We start from the raw sequence: 19,712 nt of genomic DNA, 5'->3' as shown, positions 1-19,712 counted from the left end.
CGATAAAAATTGGAAGTGTGTACGCACCTTAAGCCTTGCTGTCAGCAGATCAGCATCTATAGTTCCAGGGTGGATCATTGCATTGGTTCAGGCTTGTGCCTCATGATAATTGGCATTATCAACTGCCTTCCATAGCTTAACTAATTCCAAGCAAACATAAGAGTTATTGAATTCTTGTAGAACCAATCTGAGTATCAGATTGTCAGATTAGCTTTATAATGAGTCCAAATCTGAGTAGTGACTAAATTATCTTTAAATTGTGTTCTTCCTGAAAATAACTACCTTTAGGTAATCGCAAACATTAAAAGAAACATAAAAAGAATCATTATGCCGTGATCTTTGTTTTTATTTGCATTTTCTGTCATTAGGGAGAATTTATTGCATATCTTTAGCTCTTCTTTTTTACTTTTACAATTATACGTGACATAACAAGATGGCTTGTGATAATATGATACATATATTTTAATTGTAAAACTGGTCGTATAGTTTTGAATACGATTGAATACATTGAATATGATTTTTGACGTACCGATATTGACTTGTTGGATTGGTTGTGGGGTTTTCAAGCATGTGTTGATGTGCTGTGTATATTAAGGTTGCAAAAAAAACTAGTTTGAACTTGAAATATCAAAATTATTAAATCTTTATTTTTTTACTGCTTTTTGAAGTGCTAATAAAACAAATATTTTTGATATTAGGTATATTTAAACACTTTGTGCAAAATATCTCTTAGAAGTGCATCATTTTTTTTTAACCCAGCAGATGCCAATGGGTCAGTGACTATATCATAAAGCCTTTTATTGAGACTGTGGTATGCATGCCAATCTGTTTGATATCAAATATTGTATCCTTGAATTGCCTTACATGAAGAATTCAGTACAGTCAATGGATACTAGTGCTTGACGTCCAGCAGAAATGAAGACAATCAGCAAGCAAGGTGATACAATGTTGCCAGACTGCACACAAAACTCTAAATTCAGACTTTAGTCTAGTCAAACACTGGCAGCTAAATTTTATGTTTTAACAAAAGATCAAAAGTTTACTTTTTGGTGTAAAAATCAAGCAATTGCTCAAAGACAACTACTGCTCCTGAATCCTGCCATTTGTTTTGGATGGATTTGTGGTGAAAAGCTTATTTACAATTTTATGGCATATGTCATAAAAATTACCTGCCACAAATAACCAGCTACAATAAAGCATATATATATATATATATATATATATATATATATATATATATATATAGAATAATGATTGATAAGCGTAAAAGGCAATAAAATAACCAAATCAGGTATTCCAAATAAGTAACAAACTAAGTGTGGTTCTGTTATACTCTAGCCTAGCCTATAGCAACTTTTTCATGGAATTACAGCATCACCATATAGAGTTGTTCCCCTTAACTGGCATGGCAGTAAAGAAATCATATAAATGATCAAGTAGATCATTATAATGAGCAAGTAGAACTACATGGTATGCACAGCCTTCTGAGCCCTTCAAATGAGTGGGCTTAACTTTGTAGAATGACCTAAAATGGTATTTGACTAAAACAACAGTCCAAGGCATTGGAAAAGGTTCTATTGCATGGAATTTGATGAAAGCAGGCAGACTGACCTGAGCCAGGTGTCTATACCCCATAATACTGATAAAAAAGAGAACTATGAAGATGTTGTAATGTATAGTGATAGGTAAAAAGTAAGATTGTTTTCAATAACTAGACTACTGTTACCAAATAGATTACCATTACTAGTCGCTGCTAGTTTCAGATTCTTGTTGGATTTCTTAGTATATCTAAAAGTACTGTATGTACTAGGTTTATAAACATATCTTATTCTACATGTGGAAATCTGTACTGTACATGCTGCAAAATGATTTAATTAATTCATGTATTTAAATTTTTTTTAATAGTTTATATTTTCATTTTTACTATTTGTAAAATTTATTTAACTTTTACCTGCTTTAAATTAGGTTGCCCCAGACGTAAGAGCTAGGTCTTATTTTTTATTTTTACATAATCATTAGGTTAGGCTGATATTACTGTACATTTTTATGTGTCAATATTAAAAATTAAAATGTAGCAGTTCTGTCTTCTAGCCACCACCTAACATCTATGAACAGCTAAATTGTAAAACACAACATTGTACCCAATATTTTTTGTCAGCATGTAATTTTATTACATTAACAATGCTGACTTTAGCAATACCATTTTTTTCATTTGTTTTTTAGTTTCGAATTACTATCCTAATAGAACTTTGTGTATGGAGTTTTAATTTAGAAAATACAGGGATATAATACATAATGCATCTGAACTATTACTTGCATCAAAAACTAAATGGACACCTAAAAAATAATCTACGATGAAAATGAACTGCATTAACAAACCCAAATACAAATTATATTGCATTCAAAGATAAATCATATTTTCCTGCTGAACAGTGTTTGTTCCTCCTTAAACAATCTAATTATTAACTAGGATTAATGTTGTGCACTTACTTTACTTTTACATTGCTCAAAATTAAGGATAAGAAGTGAACAATAAAGAGAATTATTAAAGATTTAAATTGGTGGTGCTGATTGTAGAAATTTCCCAGCATGCAGGAATATTTCTCTCACATAGGTGTGTGAGCCATACAGAAAAACAGTTCCTAGCAGGAATATTTGTGAACTTGTGATCCCTTTGGTTGCATAGAAATTGCTGCAAACGTTTATTATTTATACTAAAAGAATTTGGTATATTGATGACATAAATGCTTCATAGTAAGCTTCTTAGTTTAAAGGTTTCGTGAAAATGTCTGAAGAAAACTTTAAAAGTATTTTGTTCTTGGGAAAAATTTGGAAATTCATGAAATGTAATTACAAAAGTACAAAATATAATTAAAGGGTGGTCATTTAGTTCCAATTTGTGCAATATGTAGCATTGCTAGTTATCAAATCCACTTATTTAACATAATGGAATAATGCATTGCTATGTGGAAATACAGACTAGGAGGATCAGCTTGGCATCAATTTAAACAACACATTGTATTGTTTCAATTACTCTATTGTTGGATGCACTGTACACATTGTAGAACAGAACATCACATTCTATGTATTTTCTGCCAACATTTGGAGGATTGTCTACAGGGGATAGAAAAGAATTATCAGTTTATAACTTCTACTTTGCTAATATTGCATGACAAAATGATTCATTTTGACTTTGAACAGATTTTTTTCTTTTTTAGATTTTAGATCTTAAAATTATACAAAATTGAAATATAAATGTGAATTATATTATAGCGAAGACAGTTCGAGACGATAAATGATATAAATATAAAACAATATTGAAATATATTAGTAAGTGGTACTCACTAAGTGAAATACATTCCAACAACTTTAATATATATATCTAAATACATATGTTCTAAAATCTTGCAATCCTGTTGTAAATTTGTTTTTGTGTAAAATGTCTGATTTCAGTAATGAAAAACTGCCATATCGCTAGAAGAAGCCAAGCTAAACTACTTTTGAATCTTATAAACAAAGAAAGTAGTTGTATGGTAATAGTAAAGCATTCTAAACGGATATTTGATGGCACAGAGTGTAAGAGTATTATTGACAGAGAAAGCACAAAATGAAATCACAACATTAAACGTAGTGTTTGGTTCCTCTAAATAAAAACAAGTGCAAATCACACAATTAGAAGAACGTAACTCTTGGGAGCTAAAGAAAGAAAGCCAAGTAAACATGTTGAGCCTTACTTGGAACATATGGCGATTAGCTAATTCTGTTCATCTGGAGAGAAGGAATATAACATGTTTTTCATGTCATGCTGGAGTAGATTCTCATGATCCCCTGGTAAAAGAAGCAATTTATTCAGTAGAGAGGACTAGCCTGCAGAAGTAGTGGCACGTACCACTCATCCTATTAACCATGAAATATGTATTGTCATCTTGACATGTTGACTATTTCTCTTCTTCCATCACCTTCATGTCAATCCAATGCCTTTCTTTTGCAAATTAAGTTGAAAAAAATAGTTACCTAGGAAATAAGGGAAGTCATTAGTAATCATTCTGTTATTAAGAAAATTGATTGAAACTTTAAAGAGTAGGAAAAGCGGGATGCTTTTGATGAGGGAAGCCCAACCTACTGTTTGTCTTAGACAATTAGTAAAGTAGATCAGGCTGAAACACATCTAACAAAGGAAAAGAAGCAAAGGAACCATACAAGCTTTGCAGTGTACTGAATTTTAAGTAGTATTAATGAATAGTCATTTGTAAAGTATTTATACATTTTGTACATGACAATGTATGTAGTAGATTAAATTATAAAACACTACCTTATTTTGAGCAGGTTAGCAAAGCTGATTTCTAATATTCTTTCATTTTTAAAGAATATAGTAAAACCTTTCTATATGAATTGAATCTCAAGGTCATAGAGTGCTGCAAAACAGCATTGTGAACCCATGGGGCCTGATTTATTAAAGCTCTCCAAGGCCAGAGAGGATATACTTTCAGTGGTAAAGCTGGGTGAACCAGCAAACCTGGATGGATTTCCTAAAAGGCATTTGCCATTTGTTAACAAATGTTTTAAATCCTGGACCAGATCTGTTCCAGGTTTTCTGGATCACTTAGCTTCACTGATGAAAGTGTATCTTCTCCAGCCTTGCAGAGCTTTAATAAATCAGGGCCATAGTCTGTTTGTTAAGGCAGAACTAACGTTTGTCATGGTATGGAGCGCTCTTCATATTGTACGCTTTTTTCCAGCATACTTCATTGTAATGGCATACTTACTATTCTTCTCCAGTGGTGAGCCATGCTCACTTTCATTGACGCCCATGTCTTCTTCATGTCTCTGGGATTTCTTCTACTCTGGCTCCGTCTTCCATCTTTTATTGGGTGGGCATTATTCACATACAATTTTGTACATGCGTGTTACAGTAACATTATTACTAATAATAATAATATTAATAATATTAATTTATCTTAAAGACAGTACTGTTTGGCTTTCACGTTCTACTTTTTTTAGAAATTCAACCTCTATGTGTTCATTTGTACAGCGTATAGAGTAGAGTACCATACCTATTATTAACAGATTTAAGAAAAATTCTTTGTTAGTACCAGGAATGTTATAACAGTAGTAAATTTACCTATAATAACTTATTATATATTTATGTAATGGCTGTGCTCATTAATAATAGCCCCCCATAACAGCCTGCAAATAGTAAAATGTACAGCAATATACCATGGTACTGCAAAATGTTGTAGAAAACCTTTTTCCAGCTCCTCGTCTATTTTACCTGCCTAAGCTTGTTTCTGTGTCAAAGGTTGTTGTTAACAACTGGAGAATCTGATGTCATTACAGACAGGGATGGAACTTTCATTGTACTCTGATGTTTCCAGTGCTTAAACTCTGAACAGAGGTCCACAATGGTATCAAGAATAAAACTATAAGAATTATGCCCATAGCAGCATGGCACACGTAAAAACTTTGAGGTATTATAAATGAAACACACTACCCAAAATGTGTTTGTTCACAATTGGTGTAATTTAGGCCTTGGGCGCAAAGAGAAAAGATCAAAGCATGACATTCAGGGGTGAAAAAACAAACTTTGCCGCAGGTTATCATAGGGCAGGAGTAAGGAGGCAGCTGGTTCTAATTTCTCGGGGCACAACTGGTAAAAGACGGGTAAGGATAAGACATGTTGGTTGATGTAGCAGAGAAAGAATGGCAGATCATGCAGAAGGAAGGAGCTGGAACTTAAAAGTTTCACATTCAGGTGCAAGGTTGAAGGAGTACAGTGAGATAAGGTAATGTACAACACAAATTTTTGTTTATAAATTGTTTTAGGAAAGTTTAAGTAAGTAAATATTATATAAGCACCCATTGGGAGGGCTTTATAGAAAACAATTTGCCACTTTACGGGTATCTCTGTTCTTCAGTTAAATAAGTAGTTATATAAGTAGCAATCAGTCTCTTACTAGTCCTTAAATACTATATTCCTTTATTGCTTTATTTTCCTCAAACAACCTGCCCTATAATGACAATGATGACTGCATCTATGAAGGAGCTACAACGCCTCCATAAGACAGGTCTACAAAATATGCCCCCTTCTCCTTTTCTCTAAAAGATTTCCTAAAGATCATCTGTAGTTTACAGAAGTGTAAAAGAAGAACCTGGGCAGGGCTGGTAGTCCCTTTTGAGATTTCAGTGCAGCACAGGCGATGTTTTGTAAGCTTACTACAAAAAGTCACCAGCTCACTAGGTTTCTTACAGGAATATAATTTTTTTATTGAAAAACTATAGCAGAATGAGAATAGAGCTAGAATCTGAGAACAATGCTACATCATCAGTGGCCACCCAGTGGTTAAAGAGAATTGCAATCGATATGAAACTGTCAGCTGCGTATATAGTTGCTTTAAAGAAAGGTAAGTGTGTGCCATAATCAGCAAAATACTTGCCAATTAGAGCATAAGCTGAGAATTTTGTTCCATTTTAACTGAAAAGGCCTCTAAGTTGTATTTAAACTCAAGAACTTAAACCAAACACCAAATACAGTCAAGTATGTTGCTTCCTATGGGTTTATGCTTCAGTGTTTATCTGATGCATCTAGGTGTGGTCCCCATACAATCAAATGACATATGAAAAATTCAACACCTTCGGAATGCAGAAAATTCAGCTTTATTTATCTCGGTAGCAGGAACACAAGTTTAAACAATAATATCATTCACATAGTTTAAATATATATGGAAAAAACATTGCGTATATTGTAAAAACATATATTAGTTGTAATTAGGTTATTTTGTAATTTTAATACATTAGATATAATATACCAGCAATGTGAAACCGTTTGGTTACAGCTTTCCACTGGTAACCGACTAAGTTTTGAGTGTACTGGGAAACATTTGTTACATTTGTTACTGACCATATAGTATAACCACAACCCATTAACAATGCCATATTTGTCCCAATGAACACTAAAAAGCCGAAAAATGTTTATGGAGTACCAGTAAACGTGATGGGCTGCCAAAATATTGCTTGTATTTGTGTGTAATTTTCCTATGTGAATTGACAGGGCAACTGATGCTACTGTAGAACTCATACTTGTTTTTTAAGCACAGCTTTGACTGGCTTGTTTTACAAGTCTACATATTATAGTAGTTTTGATCAGTGGTCGCCAACCTTTTTTGGTTTCGCGGACCACTAAAATCACCCGCTCCTGACCTCGTATACGCAGGGAGCTGGGTGTCAATCAAAGAGGGAATAACCTCCCCCATAGTGACGTCACCTGCAATGGGAGAATGGGCGGGTTATGTTCAGGGACACAGCCCACGCACTTTCCTAAGCCCAGGACTTGTATGGGGACGTGTTCAGTGGCTCTGGCAGCTCTCCTGATTCCACTACGGGGTGCAGTGGTCAGAGCCGCTGACCCCCAATATTTTCTAGCGGACCACTGGTTGGAGAAGGCTGGTTTTGATAACTCAAAACTTCTAGTAAAAGTTAAATGTCTAGAAAATTTAAATAGGGGTAATTCTTCTATTTAAATATGCGATCACAGACATGGAATAAGGTTTTATTTATATTATAAGGGTAGCATAAATGGGTGTTTTAATTCAATGCAGAGATTGAATAAAAAAATAAATAACTTTTAGAAAACAAGATTACATTTTCCATAGATCCATGGATCTCTATGTTGGAGAAGAGAAATGGGGATTGTCATGTATCCCATATAGCTTTATTTATTTAAAAGTGATCGGGTTTAAGTGGTCAATCATCAGCCCTCAATACGCAGAAACTCCGCCAATAGGGCTTCAGTGGTATAGGGAGGCAGAGCAGGACTGTGGCTCAGAAACTATAAGCAACTGGTGGGAAGCATTCTCCGCAGACACTGTAAATGTGGCCTGTATGGGTGGGGGAAAGTGTCATGTAAAACCCCCTCTCCAGGTAGGATGACTGAAATTATATGTTTCCCTAATTGCACTTATTTTATACAAAATTATTCTATCTATAACCACAGCTCACACGCCAGTTCATTTATACTAGTTGAAAAATGTTTAATAATTTAGAAATACAACTAGAAAAAAATACTGATTAACTCGTCTACCCATTACTTTTTATTTTTGTCTAAGCCTCTAGCACACAAAAGGAGATCTGACAGGTAACTGAGAAGTAAAATATTGTCTGCTTATGTTATCATTGCTTTATTCAGTCTAATGAGGCCAGCTTTTCACTAGGCACAGTGGAAAGGAAATGAAGCGATGGGATGAATCAGGGTAAAGGAGGTGCCATGTGACAAGCTGTGGTGTGACTTGATTGAATTCTAACCATTCCAGACATCAGCTGGAAAATTGGGAAGGGACAAAATGGGAAGAAATGCTGAAAAGCTGCGACTAAGACACAGGACAAGTTACATATAAAGATTTAAATCAGACAGTGTATTTTTAAAGACTAATGCAACATATTGGCCTTAAAAAAGACTTTGCATGATGACTTGCAAAAACTGGTAACAAAACTAGTTAATAATTGCCAAGGAGCAGTTCAGTTTAGCTTCGGTTATGTAGTATTTAAGATTATTTCACAAAGTGGTTAGGCCAAAGGACATCAAATCTCAGTGTAGATTATCTAAAAATACAGATGCAGGTTTTGAAAAGGGCAAAAACAACAAATATAAGAATCAAGCCTACAAGATAAACTGTATCAGTCCAAAAGGCATTGTAAAGTCTTTCTAGCCATTTTTTTTTCAGTTTTGGATAGAATAAACAACAGAATTGCTGACTTTTTTTCTTCTTTTTTATGTGGCCATATTCAGAAGACATACTTCCATTTTTCAACAGGTCAATAGCTTAGTAGAAATAACAACTTTATCACTGGACTGTTTTATTGCTGTGTCTGCACTGGAGATATTCCTTAACTTTCTACCACAGTGGCAATGTAGCAAAAATCTTCCTGGAGAGACAAAGCAAAAAATGTTTAGGCTAATCATACACTTTGAGGGATGTATTTACACCAAAAACATTGTGCTGTGAAATTATATGTTTTCATAAATTAATCATTTTAAACGAAAGTGTTCCAGCTATAGCCATTATGGTGTATGCTGACTGCATTATAAAAGATCATTTAATTGACTTTGAGCACGGCATTGGTTATTAATGCCAGGAAAGATGGTTTAAGTATATTGGAAACTGCTAATCTGCTGGGATTTGCAAACACACAGGGTTTACAGGAATGGTCTGAAAATGGGAAATTATCCAGTTTACAGCAGTGAGTGAAAATAGAAAGGCGACAAAAACTCAAATAACTATTTGTTAAAACTGAGGTATGCAGAAGAGGACCTTTAATCAGTCTCCAACATCAGCAGCAGACCACAAAATATGTCACTTTTGTTACTTAAGAGCAGGCACCTGAGGCTACAATTCACATGGGTTTACTGATATTGGACAAAAGAAGATTGAAGAAATGTTCCCTGGTCTGATTATTTAATTCCTGCGGCAACAATCAGGTGGTAGGGTCAGAATCTGGCATCAAAAACATAAAAGCATGGGTCTATCTTCCCTTGTATCTGTTGTTTAGGCTGCTGGTGGTATTGTAATGGTACAGGCGAATTTTCTTTGGTACACTTAATTAACACAAAATTAACACAAACAGCTTACCTTAGTATTGTTGCTGACTATGTCCATATCTTTATGACTGCATTGCACCCATCTTCTGATGGCTACTCCCAGCAGGATAATGCACCATGTCACAAAGTTTAGGTCACCTCAAATTGTTTCTAAAATATCACGTTGGGTTCACTGACCTCTACAGACACCAGTAGTGGTAGACACCACAAGTAGAGCACATTTGGGATGCAGTGGAATAGGAAATTTGCACTATGGATGGGCAACTAATAAATTTGCAGTAACCGTGTAATGCTATCATGTCAATGTAGACCAAAAGGCCTGAGGTATGTCTCCAGTACCTTGTTAAATCTAAGTTATGAAAAATTTTGGCAGTTCTAAAGAAAAATGGGGCCCAACCTAGACTAGCAAATTGTACCGCCAAGCGTATATTTTAAAGTCAATGTACATGCCATAGTCTATTTGTATTTAAATTATAGGTAGCCAGACTCACATTCTTTGTGCTTTTCTGCATTTCTTTGTTTCAATTTACACAAAATTATTTATTATTTTAAAAATGAACTCCAGACAGAACTACAATATCTAAGTTAGGACAGTTCTGCAATCATTATAACATCAACAACAACACTGTGTTACATTTCTGAATTTCTGAATTGCAGTTCCATTCATTTTGAATGTCAACCTTATGCACCTGGACAACACATGTGCATTTTGGTTCCCTGCAGTAACATAATATTATACATTACTTAAAGTGTTCTAAAGTGTAAAGAAACAAATGTACTACTTTAGCATAACACATGTTTATGTGTGACATAAACAAGGTGACACACCAGAGTATGGAAGTGTAAATGGGCCCTAATTATATATTTTGTGTCAATGTACTTGATTTGACTTGATATAAGCTTTTGGCAATTTACTGTACAGCAGAGCTCAAAGAGAGGGGAGGGGGTGAAAGAAGAAACATAAGGAGCTCATTAGATGTTTAAAAAAGAAACAAAGTGACAAAGAGATGTGCTCATCAGTATAATGCTTCTCATCTTCTCCCATCCTGTAAGTGCAAGTGAAATGGCAGCACAAACTGATAAGGCCTCCTCCCCTGTTAAACAGGGTTGTGTTGACTAAATGCCAGCAGTAAATGGACACAAACTAAAATCCTTTTAGAATGTAAAACTTCTGTTGTATGTGTATTTCATCTGTTTAGTTACCTGTTTGCCTGTATTCAGCGCTCAATGTATACAACCTCATCCTACACAACAGAGAAAGTAATTCCAGCTGCTGAAAGTAAATATAGACCACAATTTGCCAACACATTTTACAAAGAAAAGCATGCACATAGCTAAAGATCTCTTGAGACCACAGATGGCCGAATCTGCTTGTAATGTGATCATAAATAGGTAAAAGGACAATTTGTACCACACAGTATTATATTATCTTTATAAATGTACTTTATTATGTTGGCTGAACAGATTGTATGCTTCTGATACTCTGTTTATCATACCATTTATCTTATCAACTAAGTCAGTTCCTAAAATGTTTTCACTTCCCAATTATTTATACACAGAGGAGAAAAAAATGTCAATAGTTACTAGTTCTCTATTAGTGATAGGTGAACCTTACTGGGTTTGCTGAGGCTGAAAGATTCGCCAATATGCTTTGAAATTCGACAACTGCATCTGTTGATGTCTATGGGGTTTGAGAAGCTGGACATAATATTTGGTTTGGAAATAATTTGTTTCTTTCAGTTTGGCTGTACACAGCAGCAATTGAATTGAAACATTCTGAGTGTTTTAAAAATAGGCCTTTTTAGTTATCTGTAACAGCAACACCCACATTTTCTTCAACATGAATGATGATAGATTAGTTTTGACTGGTGGATAAAAATTGGCCAGTTGTTGTGGCTGTTCCTGATGCAAATCTTTCCTGTGATTGGCAAGTTAAGCTTTTATTAGGAATAAGGAGACTAAAGGTGAAACAGTAGTGTAATATTGGCCAGCAACAGGTCATCTTTTGTGCCATGTAACTTGGCTGGACTTACATTTACTAGAGAAAAAGAGCACAGACTTGGGCTTACTAGAAAAAAATGAATATTGTAGAGGATAAAGCAGTGTGAAACTGATTAGAACAACAACAGTTTTATTCAAGAATAATAGGCTAAATGTACTAAAAATGAAGGCCACATGATGTGATTTACTACAACAAAAAGACTACAAACAGCAAGCAATATAGTAGTAAAAAATTAGCAAGCAGCTGGACAATTTTAATGATTAGACTAGACCCAAATTTACTAGAGATTAAGAGCAAAATGATGATGTTTCACTACAAGATTCACTACAAGGTTTTTTACTACAAGATATTGCAGAAGATACAGCAGTGCAAAATTGGCCATTAGGGTCAGTTAACCTATCTAGTGTATGACTATCTTTTTTCAATAAGATTGGGGGGGGGGGGCAAGCTGTGAATCTGAGTGATATGAAGTGAGGTGGCCTAGGTGTACACTGTTCATTTACCCATTTTTCTTTTAAATGATGCATCTGTGTATGAGACAAAAAGGCAGCTCCCTGAAAAGATGCTCCACTTTGAGCACCACAAACTTAACTAAACTCTATTAACTTAGACCCCCTCATCCTTAATATCATCTTTTAAGCAGAAGCTATTTATGTTTTACAAGGAAACTGTGTAGATTTAAAAAAATATTTAATAAAAGCAAAGGATTGCTTGCTAACCATAATCTCTCCCCATTCAGTTTGTCAGCTTTCCCTTTGTATTTCCTCCCTATGTATTTCCCCATGCATTTCCTTCCACCCCTCCTTATTAGTCCTTTTAAACTCGTTGAACAGAGTTTAAATATCATTATGACTTTTATCAATTCTCACTGTGAATCTGCAGTATTTGCCTTAAACTCACAGTACCTACAAACCCGAACTTTATACTTACTCTCTAATTGTGAAATATGTGAAATTGGTCAAGGACACCAGTAAAGCATAACACTGATTTCTCTATATAACAATAAGCACAAAGTTACATTACACAGTAAGACCTGCTTGAGTCACTTAAAGCGGACCTAAACTAAAATTTTTACTTTGCATAAATAGGTAGATAACCCTTTTATGTATGGCAAAAATTACATTCTTGTATGGGTGGGGGGGTTAACTCCCTTTAAAGAAAAAAAAAAGGGTGAAGCCCCTTCTTTTTTGTCTGCAAAGCAGCAGCAAAAAATACAGAATGGACGTGCAAAGCCTCCTGGGATACCCACGTCATTGCTATGGTTGCACCTTTTTCTTCAATGGGGGAAAAATGCTGATCTCACACGTGTTCAGTGAGATTGGCACCTTTTTTTCCCATTACCTGCATGCTAGGTCAACTGATTGTGCGCCTGCGCATTGAGAGATCAGGGATGGGACCCAATCCAGGCAATCTCCACAGAGATTGAGGGATCTGTGGAAGTAAAGGTGAGTGAGGTTTTTCTTTTTTAGTTTCATTCAACTTTAAGATACAGAAGTGGACATAATCAGCATCCACAAGGAAAATGAACTAGGCACAGCAATTACAATGCAAAAGGTTTTAGTGCAAATTAGTCATTATTGAGACAATCAAATCTTATTCTGACTGTGTATTGCCTGCCTTAATTTTCTTTTCAACTTAGAACACCTCCCATCCCCAAAGTACAACTAAGGCCTTAAAGAGGAACTAAACTCAAAAGTGCAAAAATAAAAAAATACACATACCTTCAATACTGCAGGGCAGTCCGATCGCTCCGGGGGTGTCCTGCATCAGGTTCCACGTGGTCCCGGCATCTGTTTCGGAGCTCTGGGCGCCGCCATCGTCTCTTTTTCTTCCTGTTCTTCATCCTACGTCCACCAGACACGAGATCAGGTGACGTAGGATGAAAAAAAAAATTTGCTGATCTCACTGCGCATGTGTGAGATTAGCAAATTTTTCTCTTTGAGCAAAAGAGGCTCCTCAGGCATGCGCAGAAGGAGCGCCCAAGAGCCTCCCGGCACGCCTGAGGTAGGTATCCTGGGAGGCTTTGCACTCCAATTAATTCTTGACCGCCTAGGCGATCGAGAATTGGGGGGCTGTGCTGCAACAGAATTTTTAACTTACATAAAAGGGTTGTCTACCCTTTTATGTAAAGTGAAAATTCTGGGTTTAGTTACGCTTTAATACTAAATCTTAAAAGCAACAGCTGAACATTGTTTAAAGTAATTCAATGAGATAACCCAAATCTTGCTGACTTTCTTTATTTTCATAAAAATATTTTTTTTTCCTAAATGGTGTGGTGGGTGGGGTCTGCAGTATGCTCGTAATCTGGAAACTCAGAAAATAAGATCAGTTGCACAATAGCTACTCTTTTACACATCTGAGTGTGAAGAATTCATCTGTAGCACCCTTTGGGTCCTTGTTGATACCTGGTGAGTACATTACATCATCACGTCTTACAAAACTGAACAGATCCAAACCGTGGAAACAGGTAATTTAATGATACGGAATAAATATTGTCACCTGAGACAGGATGTGATGAAAGCATGATTCTGAAGTTTTTAAAGGTATGTTATTGCACAGAATATTTGTTACAAACAAAAATCAAAGTTTAAATTGTTAACTTGTATTGCTCCATAAAAATTGTATTGTTGTTCTTTAACCCTCAGTTCTCTTTTTACCTTTTAAAAATCAAACCTGACCACACATGGAAAAAATGTAAATGACCGTTTTTTGGAAACTGCAATTATGTCTTGCCATAATTTGTATATAGCAGAACTGAATGTGTGATTCAATCCAACTTAAGCAAGCACCACTGAGTGTGGCAGAAGATGTCATCAAATATGTAGTTTATAGTTAATTGCTAAAATATGATTGCAAAAGCAGTAAAATTTAAACGTTAATTTCAAAAGCGTGAAACAGTAAAAATCTGACTTTGTTTAAATCTGGTCGGATTCAGGAAATGCAATTTGTTGTATAGTATTTTTTAACAAAACATACTTTACCTGTCAATGACAGATAGAGTAAGGCTCTTCCAATCTGACTGCTTGACAATGACAGGTATAGTAATGCCAGAATAGAACTGAATTTAGATTGCTGAAATTCCAAATTCGGATCCAAAGTCAGAAAAGTTTTTACTCCAATTGGAGCTATCCAACCACCACTGCTAGTGACGGTCAGTGTCTGGATTAGGAGCAATAATTCTACAGTATATGATACATATAACATCATCTGTAGGCACATCTGTGATGGATCTGTGCCTGCAGAATATAGAGCTAGGCACATAAGTGATAAGAAATCAAACAAAATGACCAGTTTATATTTTGACTTTTTAGCAGAAGAAGAAATGTAAAAAAAAAAATAGTGTGTGTCGGTGATGCACTTTTTTTTTGCCTTGCCAGCTAAAAACGTTTTGTTTTAAATTCAGTTAAATCATTTTTATTCATGCAAGAAGTCTGACACTGGCAAATTTAGTGGAAAATATTGTGACATAATGATAATGTTACAGTTTGTAAATCTCCCCTGCAGAGTAGGAATGGTCCTTTATTATTGGGATATTTTTCACTGAAGGTTTATTGCAGTTCAGAAACAAATAATGATTCTTTTGCTATATTGTGTTGTATAAACTTTATATGTTACTCCATTTGCAGAATACCAGATTTCATCCTATTTTTCAGTCTTCATGCCAGTAAACCTGTACCGACAAAGTATGTAGGCTGCTATTACTGTGCTTTGCTATTAAAATGTTATTTGCCTGGCTTTCATGCGCATCCAAAGGCTTTATTTATTTCTGTTTACCCTGCTAGTACTTATTATAGCTAAATCTCACAAACACTGTCATCAATTTATTTTAGTAAAAAATAACACTGTATGCATATTTCATTTTTCAGTTTTGCTAACTGTGCTTGTAGAAGATAAATCATATATTGCTGCATGTGTTGTGCGTAATTTTCTGTTTGAATGTTATCATTGTCTGGTATAAATAACTAGAGTACAGAATTTAGAGACTAGAGAATAAATTTACACCGCTTGTTATTCATCTCATTTTACTTTTCCTTCACACATTGTAGTGTAGAACATATCAATTAGAGTAACAGACCACCCATGTCATCCTCACTGGCAAGTTAGTCCAGTAAATAATTCGTTTTTCATGAGCAAGAAGCATTTTTATTTAAAGTAGCTGCTGTACAGATCACTAATTTTTCACAACAAACAGTGCTAACAGTTCAAAAATGAAATAAGTAAAATTAGGTATTACTTGAAACAACAAAATAATACATAAATTTTCTAGGAAAACCTAGACGTTTTTGCAATATTGTTTTGGAAAATGTATTTTTTTTCTTTATGGAATCTATAGACATTAAACATTTTTAGAAATGGTATTAGAATTGGTTTTACTTAAAAAAAGTATGCTTTTTCTAAAAAAAATTCCTGTTTAAAAAGACACAAAAATAGAATTTATGGTACAAAGCATAGCAACAAAATATTTTTTTTTTCAATTTAAGCATTCTCTTCACTTTTGCACTATTTTTAATATGCAAATCTGAAATAACAAACCAAAATGTAAAAATAAAAATACTAACGTTAAAAAAAGAAATCAAAAAAGTGTGTGTATATATGAAAGTATATATATATATATATATATATATTTATATATATTATATATATTGCTTAGAAGTATTGGTGAGTAAAAAGTTAATTAGGGTTAACTAAAGGTTAATAAGGGGTTCAATAGGAATACATTTTATTAAAAAAAATGGATGTCATCTGCACTTTTCATTTAATCAATCTACATATGAATGAAATAGTAAGTACAATGAAGCCATTCAGACTATCTGTGAGTGTCATTTTACACACTGACTGGCTTTACGAGCAAATGCTTGCATTTACCAATTAGTGTTAGAAGGGTTCTTTCAGTAATATGGATGAAAGAGACTACAATGTTGTGCACTGTGCCCGTTGAAACGTACAGTCTCATATTCACATTACTGAGGCTTATGTAAAGTCTCAGGTGACATGTATATACTGTACGCAAATGGGAAATGGTTAAAACTGTGGCGGATCAAACTACAGAAAATCTATAGGAAGTATTTTTTTATTAATATTATTATTATTATTATTATTAATAACATTATCATTATTAATAATAAACAGTATTTATATAGTGCCAACATAATATGTATTTCTGTACATTAAACAAGGAATTGACAAGACTGTACTGTTTTTGAAGAAACAAATATCCTTTATTGATAGAATGCAATTACTGTATATTTAATTGTACAAAACGCAATGTTTTTTTTTTCTTCGGATAAGGTCTACAGTTTATATTCTCTATAAAGGGGTATGCGTTAAATTTTTTTCCACTTGGAGCAATCTGAAGTAAAGGTTTACTTTTAATTTTTGCCCAGAAGCTTACCATTTTTTTATGCTTTTTGTCTAACTCAGCACTGCTGATCTTCTGCGTCTGACATTCTGCGCCTGTTTTGCCTCAGTGTTAGCTGCACATCATTGCTCTAATTTATCTTACTTAATCATAACATCAGTAGACCGTGCTTGTGACATTGCAGGAGATTTTGAAGATATGTGTACATGGACCTTCATAGCAGAATTATCTGGTAATATTTTAATGGAAGCTGCAGATTAAAAATTATTATTAATAATAATATTTATAATATTAAACAGTATTTATATAGCTTCAACATATTACACAGCACTGTACATTGAATAGGCGTTGCAAATGCCAGACACCTAAAAACAATGACACAGTTGGAGTAGAGGAGGAGTAGAGGACCCTGCCCAGAAGAGCTTACAATCTAAGATAAGGTGAGATTTTGCTGATTGGTTTACACCTTCTTTTAAATTTGGAGCTTATGAGGCATTTATAAAATGTTCTAGTATAACTCTCTGTTGTAATCATTCTTGAATGAAGCTTTTGTTTTTAACCCTACATACATTTCCAGCAGCTGCTCGGACTGTGCGAATGATATAAGACATTATAAAACAGTACCCAATTGTTTGACACTCCGAAATAAGCAACAGAAGTCATCAGCTCCAAACTAGGAAAATGGGAAAAGATCATGTTGTATCATTCTCTACACTTTCTCTGAATACTTCCAAAGCTTGGAAATACAATAGGAAATCATGCTTTATGAAATTAAAAGTACTAATAACAGTGCTAATCTATGTACAGAAGTAGGAGAAGGATTTTTTTTAGTTTACTTTTACATTGAATATCACCACCAACAGTGATAAGTTGAATTAATATTCTCTGGTTTCCTATAATTCATGATTCTCTTCTCTGCCCCAATTCATTATTTTTAAAAAGAAATGTACTTACACAGAAATCAGTGATTGTATTCAAATGTATTACAGGTAGTCCCAGGGTTACATACAAGATAGGGACTGTAGGTTGTCTTAAGCTGAATTTGTATGTAAGTCGGAATAAACAAATGTTTGTCTCAACATATTATTAAGCAGTGTTGTGTTAGTTACTGTATAAAATCCTCACTGTTGAGTTAATCACAAAGCAAAAAAAAAAAACTTTATGAAGCCTAGACATTAACTTCTGGAGCAAGCTGTGCTTTGATATGCAAAAAGAAACAACTGCAGAGTTTGTCTTGGTTATTAATGAGTTGCATGAGTTACAAGAGCTTGCAGAACAACAAAAGACTTCTTCTGCAAACTGCCCCTTCCCCCCATCAAGCCTCTGGCCTGCACACCAACGAGCAGGGAAGCCCAGTTCATACTTAGGAGTCATCCATATATTGGATGTTCTTAACTCTGGGAGTACCCGTATTTATTTTTTTCAATCCAGGAAACATATCAGTGTAGACCTTGTATATATTTGGGACAAATAATCATCAGGTCTTGGACTTGTTTAATTTAGAAGAATGCTGTTTCTGGATGATATGAAAGTGTAGTGCATCGGGAAGCTCTATATACTAGGTTGAATATATAGGTGGAATGGATTGTTTGGATAGGTATTATATAGATGATGGTATTTTTTTTTTTCTGGGACCACCTCAAAGGAAACTGAACTAGATAAAACACATAGGCTGCCATTGCTGACATATATGTCTAAAAATATTATTGACACAATAGCTTCAATATTTTCTGAGTGTTTGAGATGGAACAGGCATGTAGATCAAGAACTTTCATTTCTGCATACCTCTTGGTTGGAGGGAGGTCAACATTCGCAACCCTAATATTTCCCTATGTAGGTTTTTTAAAAAGTGAACTTATCTTGTCTTTGTGTATTCACCCTTCAGGCCTCCCATTGGAAAAAAAATAACTTTTCTTTTTTCAGTGTGAACATTTAGTTCAACTGTACCCAAACAACATTGATATTTACCTACAAAATTCAATTTTAAAGGTGGACTATCCCATAATGCTCCATTAAACAAATAAGAGGTTGGGGGAGGGCAGAGGAATCATGAAACCATGTTTGCTTTTGTCAGCCTGGCATGTGTCCTTTTGGATACAGGTATCACATGGTGTTGGTGTTTTGCAGACCCAATAATAGGGCCTTTATGCAGGGCTCTGATACTTTTAGACCAAAAACACTAGGTGTTGTTAGCATCGTAGTTTTAATGGCACTGGAGACTGGTAGCTGTATTAGAACTGGGTGGTCAAAAAAGGGAAATATGTGTGGATTTGGAATCTTGGAAATTATTGCAAGCAGGCTGATTCTTCCTGGACTGTTACTGATCTATAGTAAGCTGGTTACTCCTGCAGTGCTGTGAAACATATTACACATTTTACTGTAGTGACACCTGTGTTGAGTATGTGGTTTTCACACAGATGTACCCATTGCAAAGGTATCTGATTGTATAGTTTCTTTGTGTTGCTATGGGGATTTGATTATACATGTGGGTGAAACAATACCATTTCATGCATCAAAAATTCAATGAGATACCATGATGTATACCGTGTTTCCCCGATTTTAGGACATCCCCATTAAGTAAGCCACCCCCGATTTTTAAAAAAATAATTAAAATAAGACACTCACCTGTTTATAAGACAGCTCCAGATATCTGATCCTGCGTGTGTGTTCTTTATGCTGGATGCAGCGTGTGTGTCTTTGATGCTGGCTGCAGGGCGTGTCTATTCCTGAGCCAAACTGAAAGTAAAAAGCCTGCACAC

At 34.7% G+C, this 19,712-nt stretch overlaps 2 protein-coding genes across 3 annotated transcripts in view; one reads left to right on the top strand and one right to left on the bottom strand.

The window, feature by feature from the left end:
- The window catches only part of ALDH1A1 (aldehyde dehydrogenase 1 family member A1), a 52,604-nt gene extending 48,738 nt beyond the window's left edge, over nucleotides 1-3,866 (bottom strand). The window contains exon 1 of the mRNA XM_072404149.1: nucleotides 3,735-3,866. Within this exon, the coding sequence (XP_072260250.1) occupies nucleotides 3,735-3,743 (9 nt within the window). The 5' untranslated portion in view covers nucleotides 3,744-3,866. The remainder of the gene's footprint in view (nucleotides 1-3,734) is intronic.
- A 10,079-nt stretch (nucleotides 3,867-13,945) lies between these two features.
- LOC140325987 (cytochrome P450 1A1-like) overlaps nucleotides 13,946-19,712 on the top strand; it is a 24,654-nt gene continuing 18,887 nt past the window's right edge. The window contains exon 1 of one of the 2 annotated variants that reach the window (XM_072404152.1): nucleotides 13,946-14,002. The gene's annotated coding sequence lies outside the window, so the exon portion shown is untranslated. The remainder of the gene's footprint in view (nucleotides 14,003-19,712) is intronic. The other variant, XM_072404153.1, reaches the window with a different exon arrangement.

This window comes from Pyxicephalus adspersus, chromosome 3 (genome assembly GCF_032062135.1).
Source record: "Pyxicephalus adspersus chromosome 3, UCB_Pads_2.0, whole genome shotgun sequence".
Taxonomy (NCBI): Eukaryota; Metazoa; Chordata; class Amphibia; order Anura; family Pyxicephalidae; genus Pyxicephalus; species Pyxicephalus adspersus.
The sequence above is the reverse complement of the archived record's forward strand: the minus strand, read 5'-3'. Positions and strand labels throughout refer to the sequence as shown.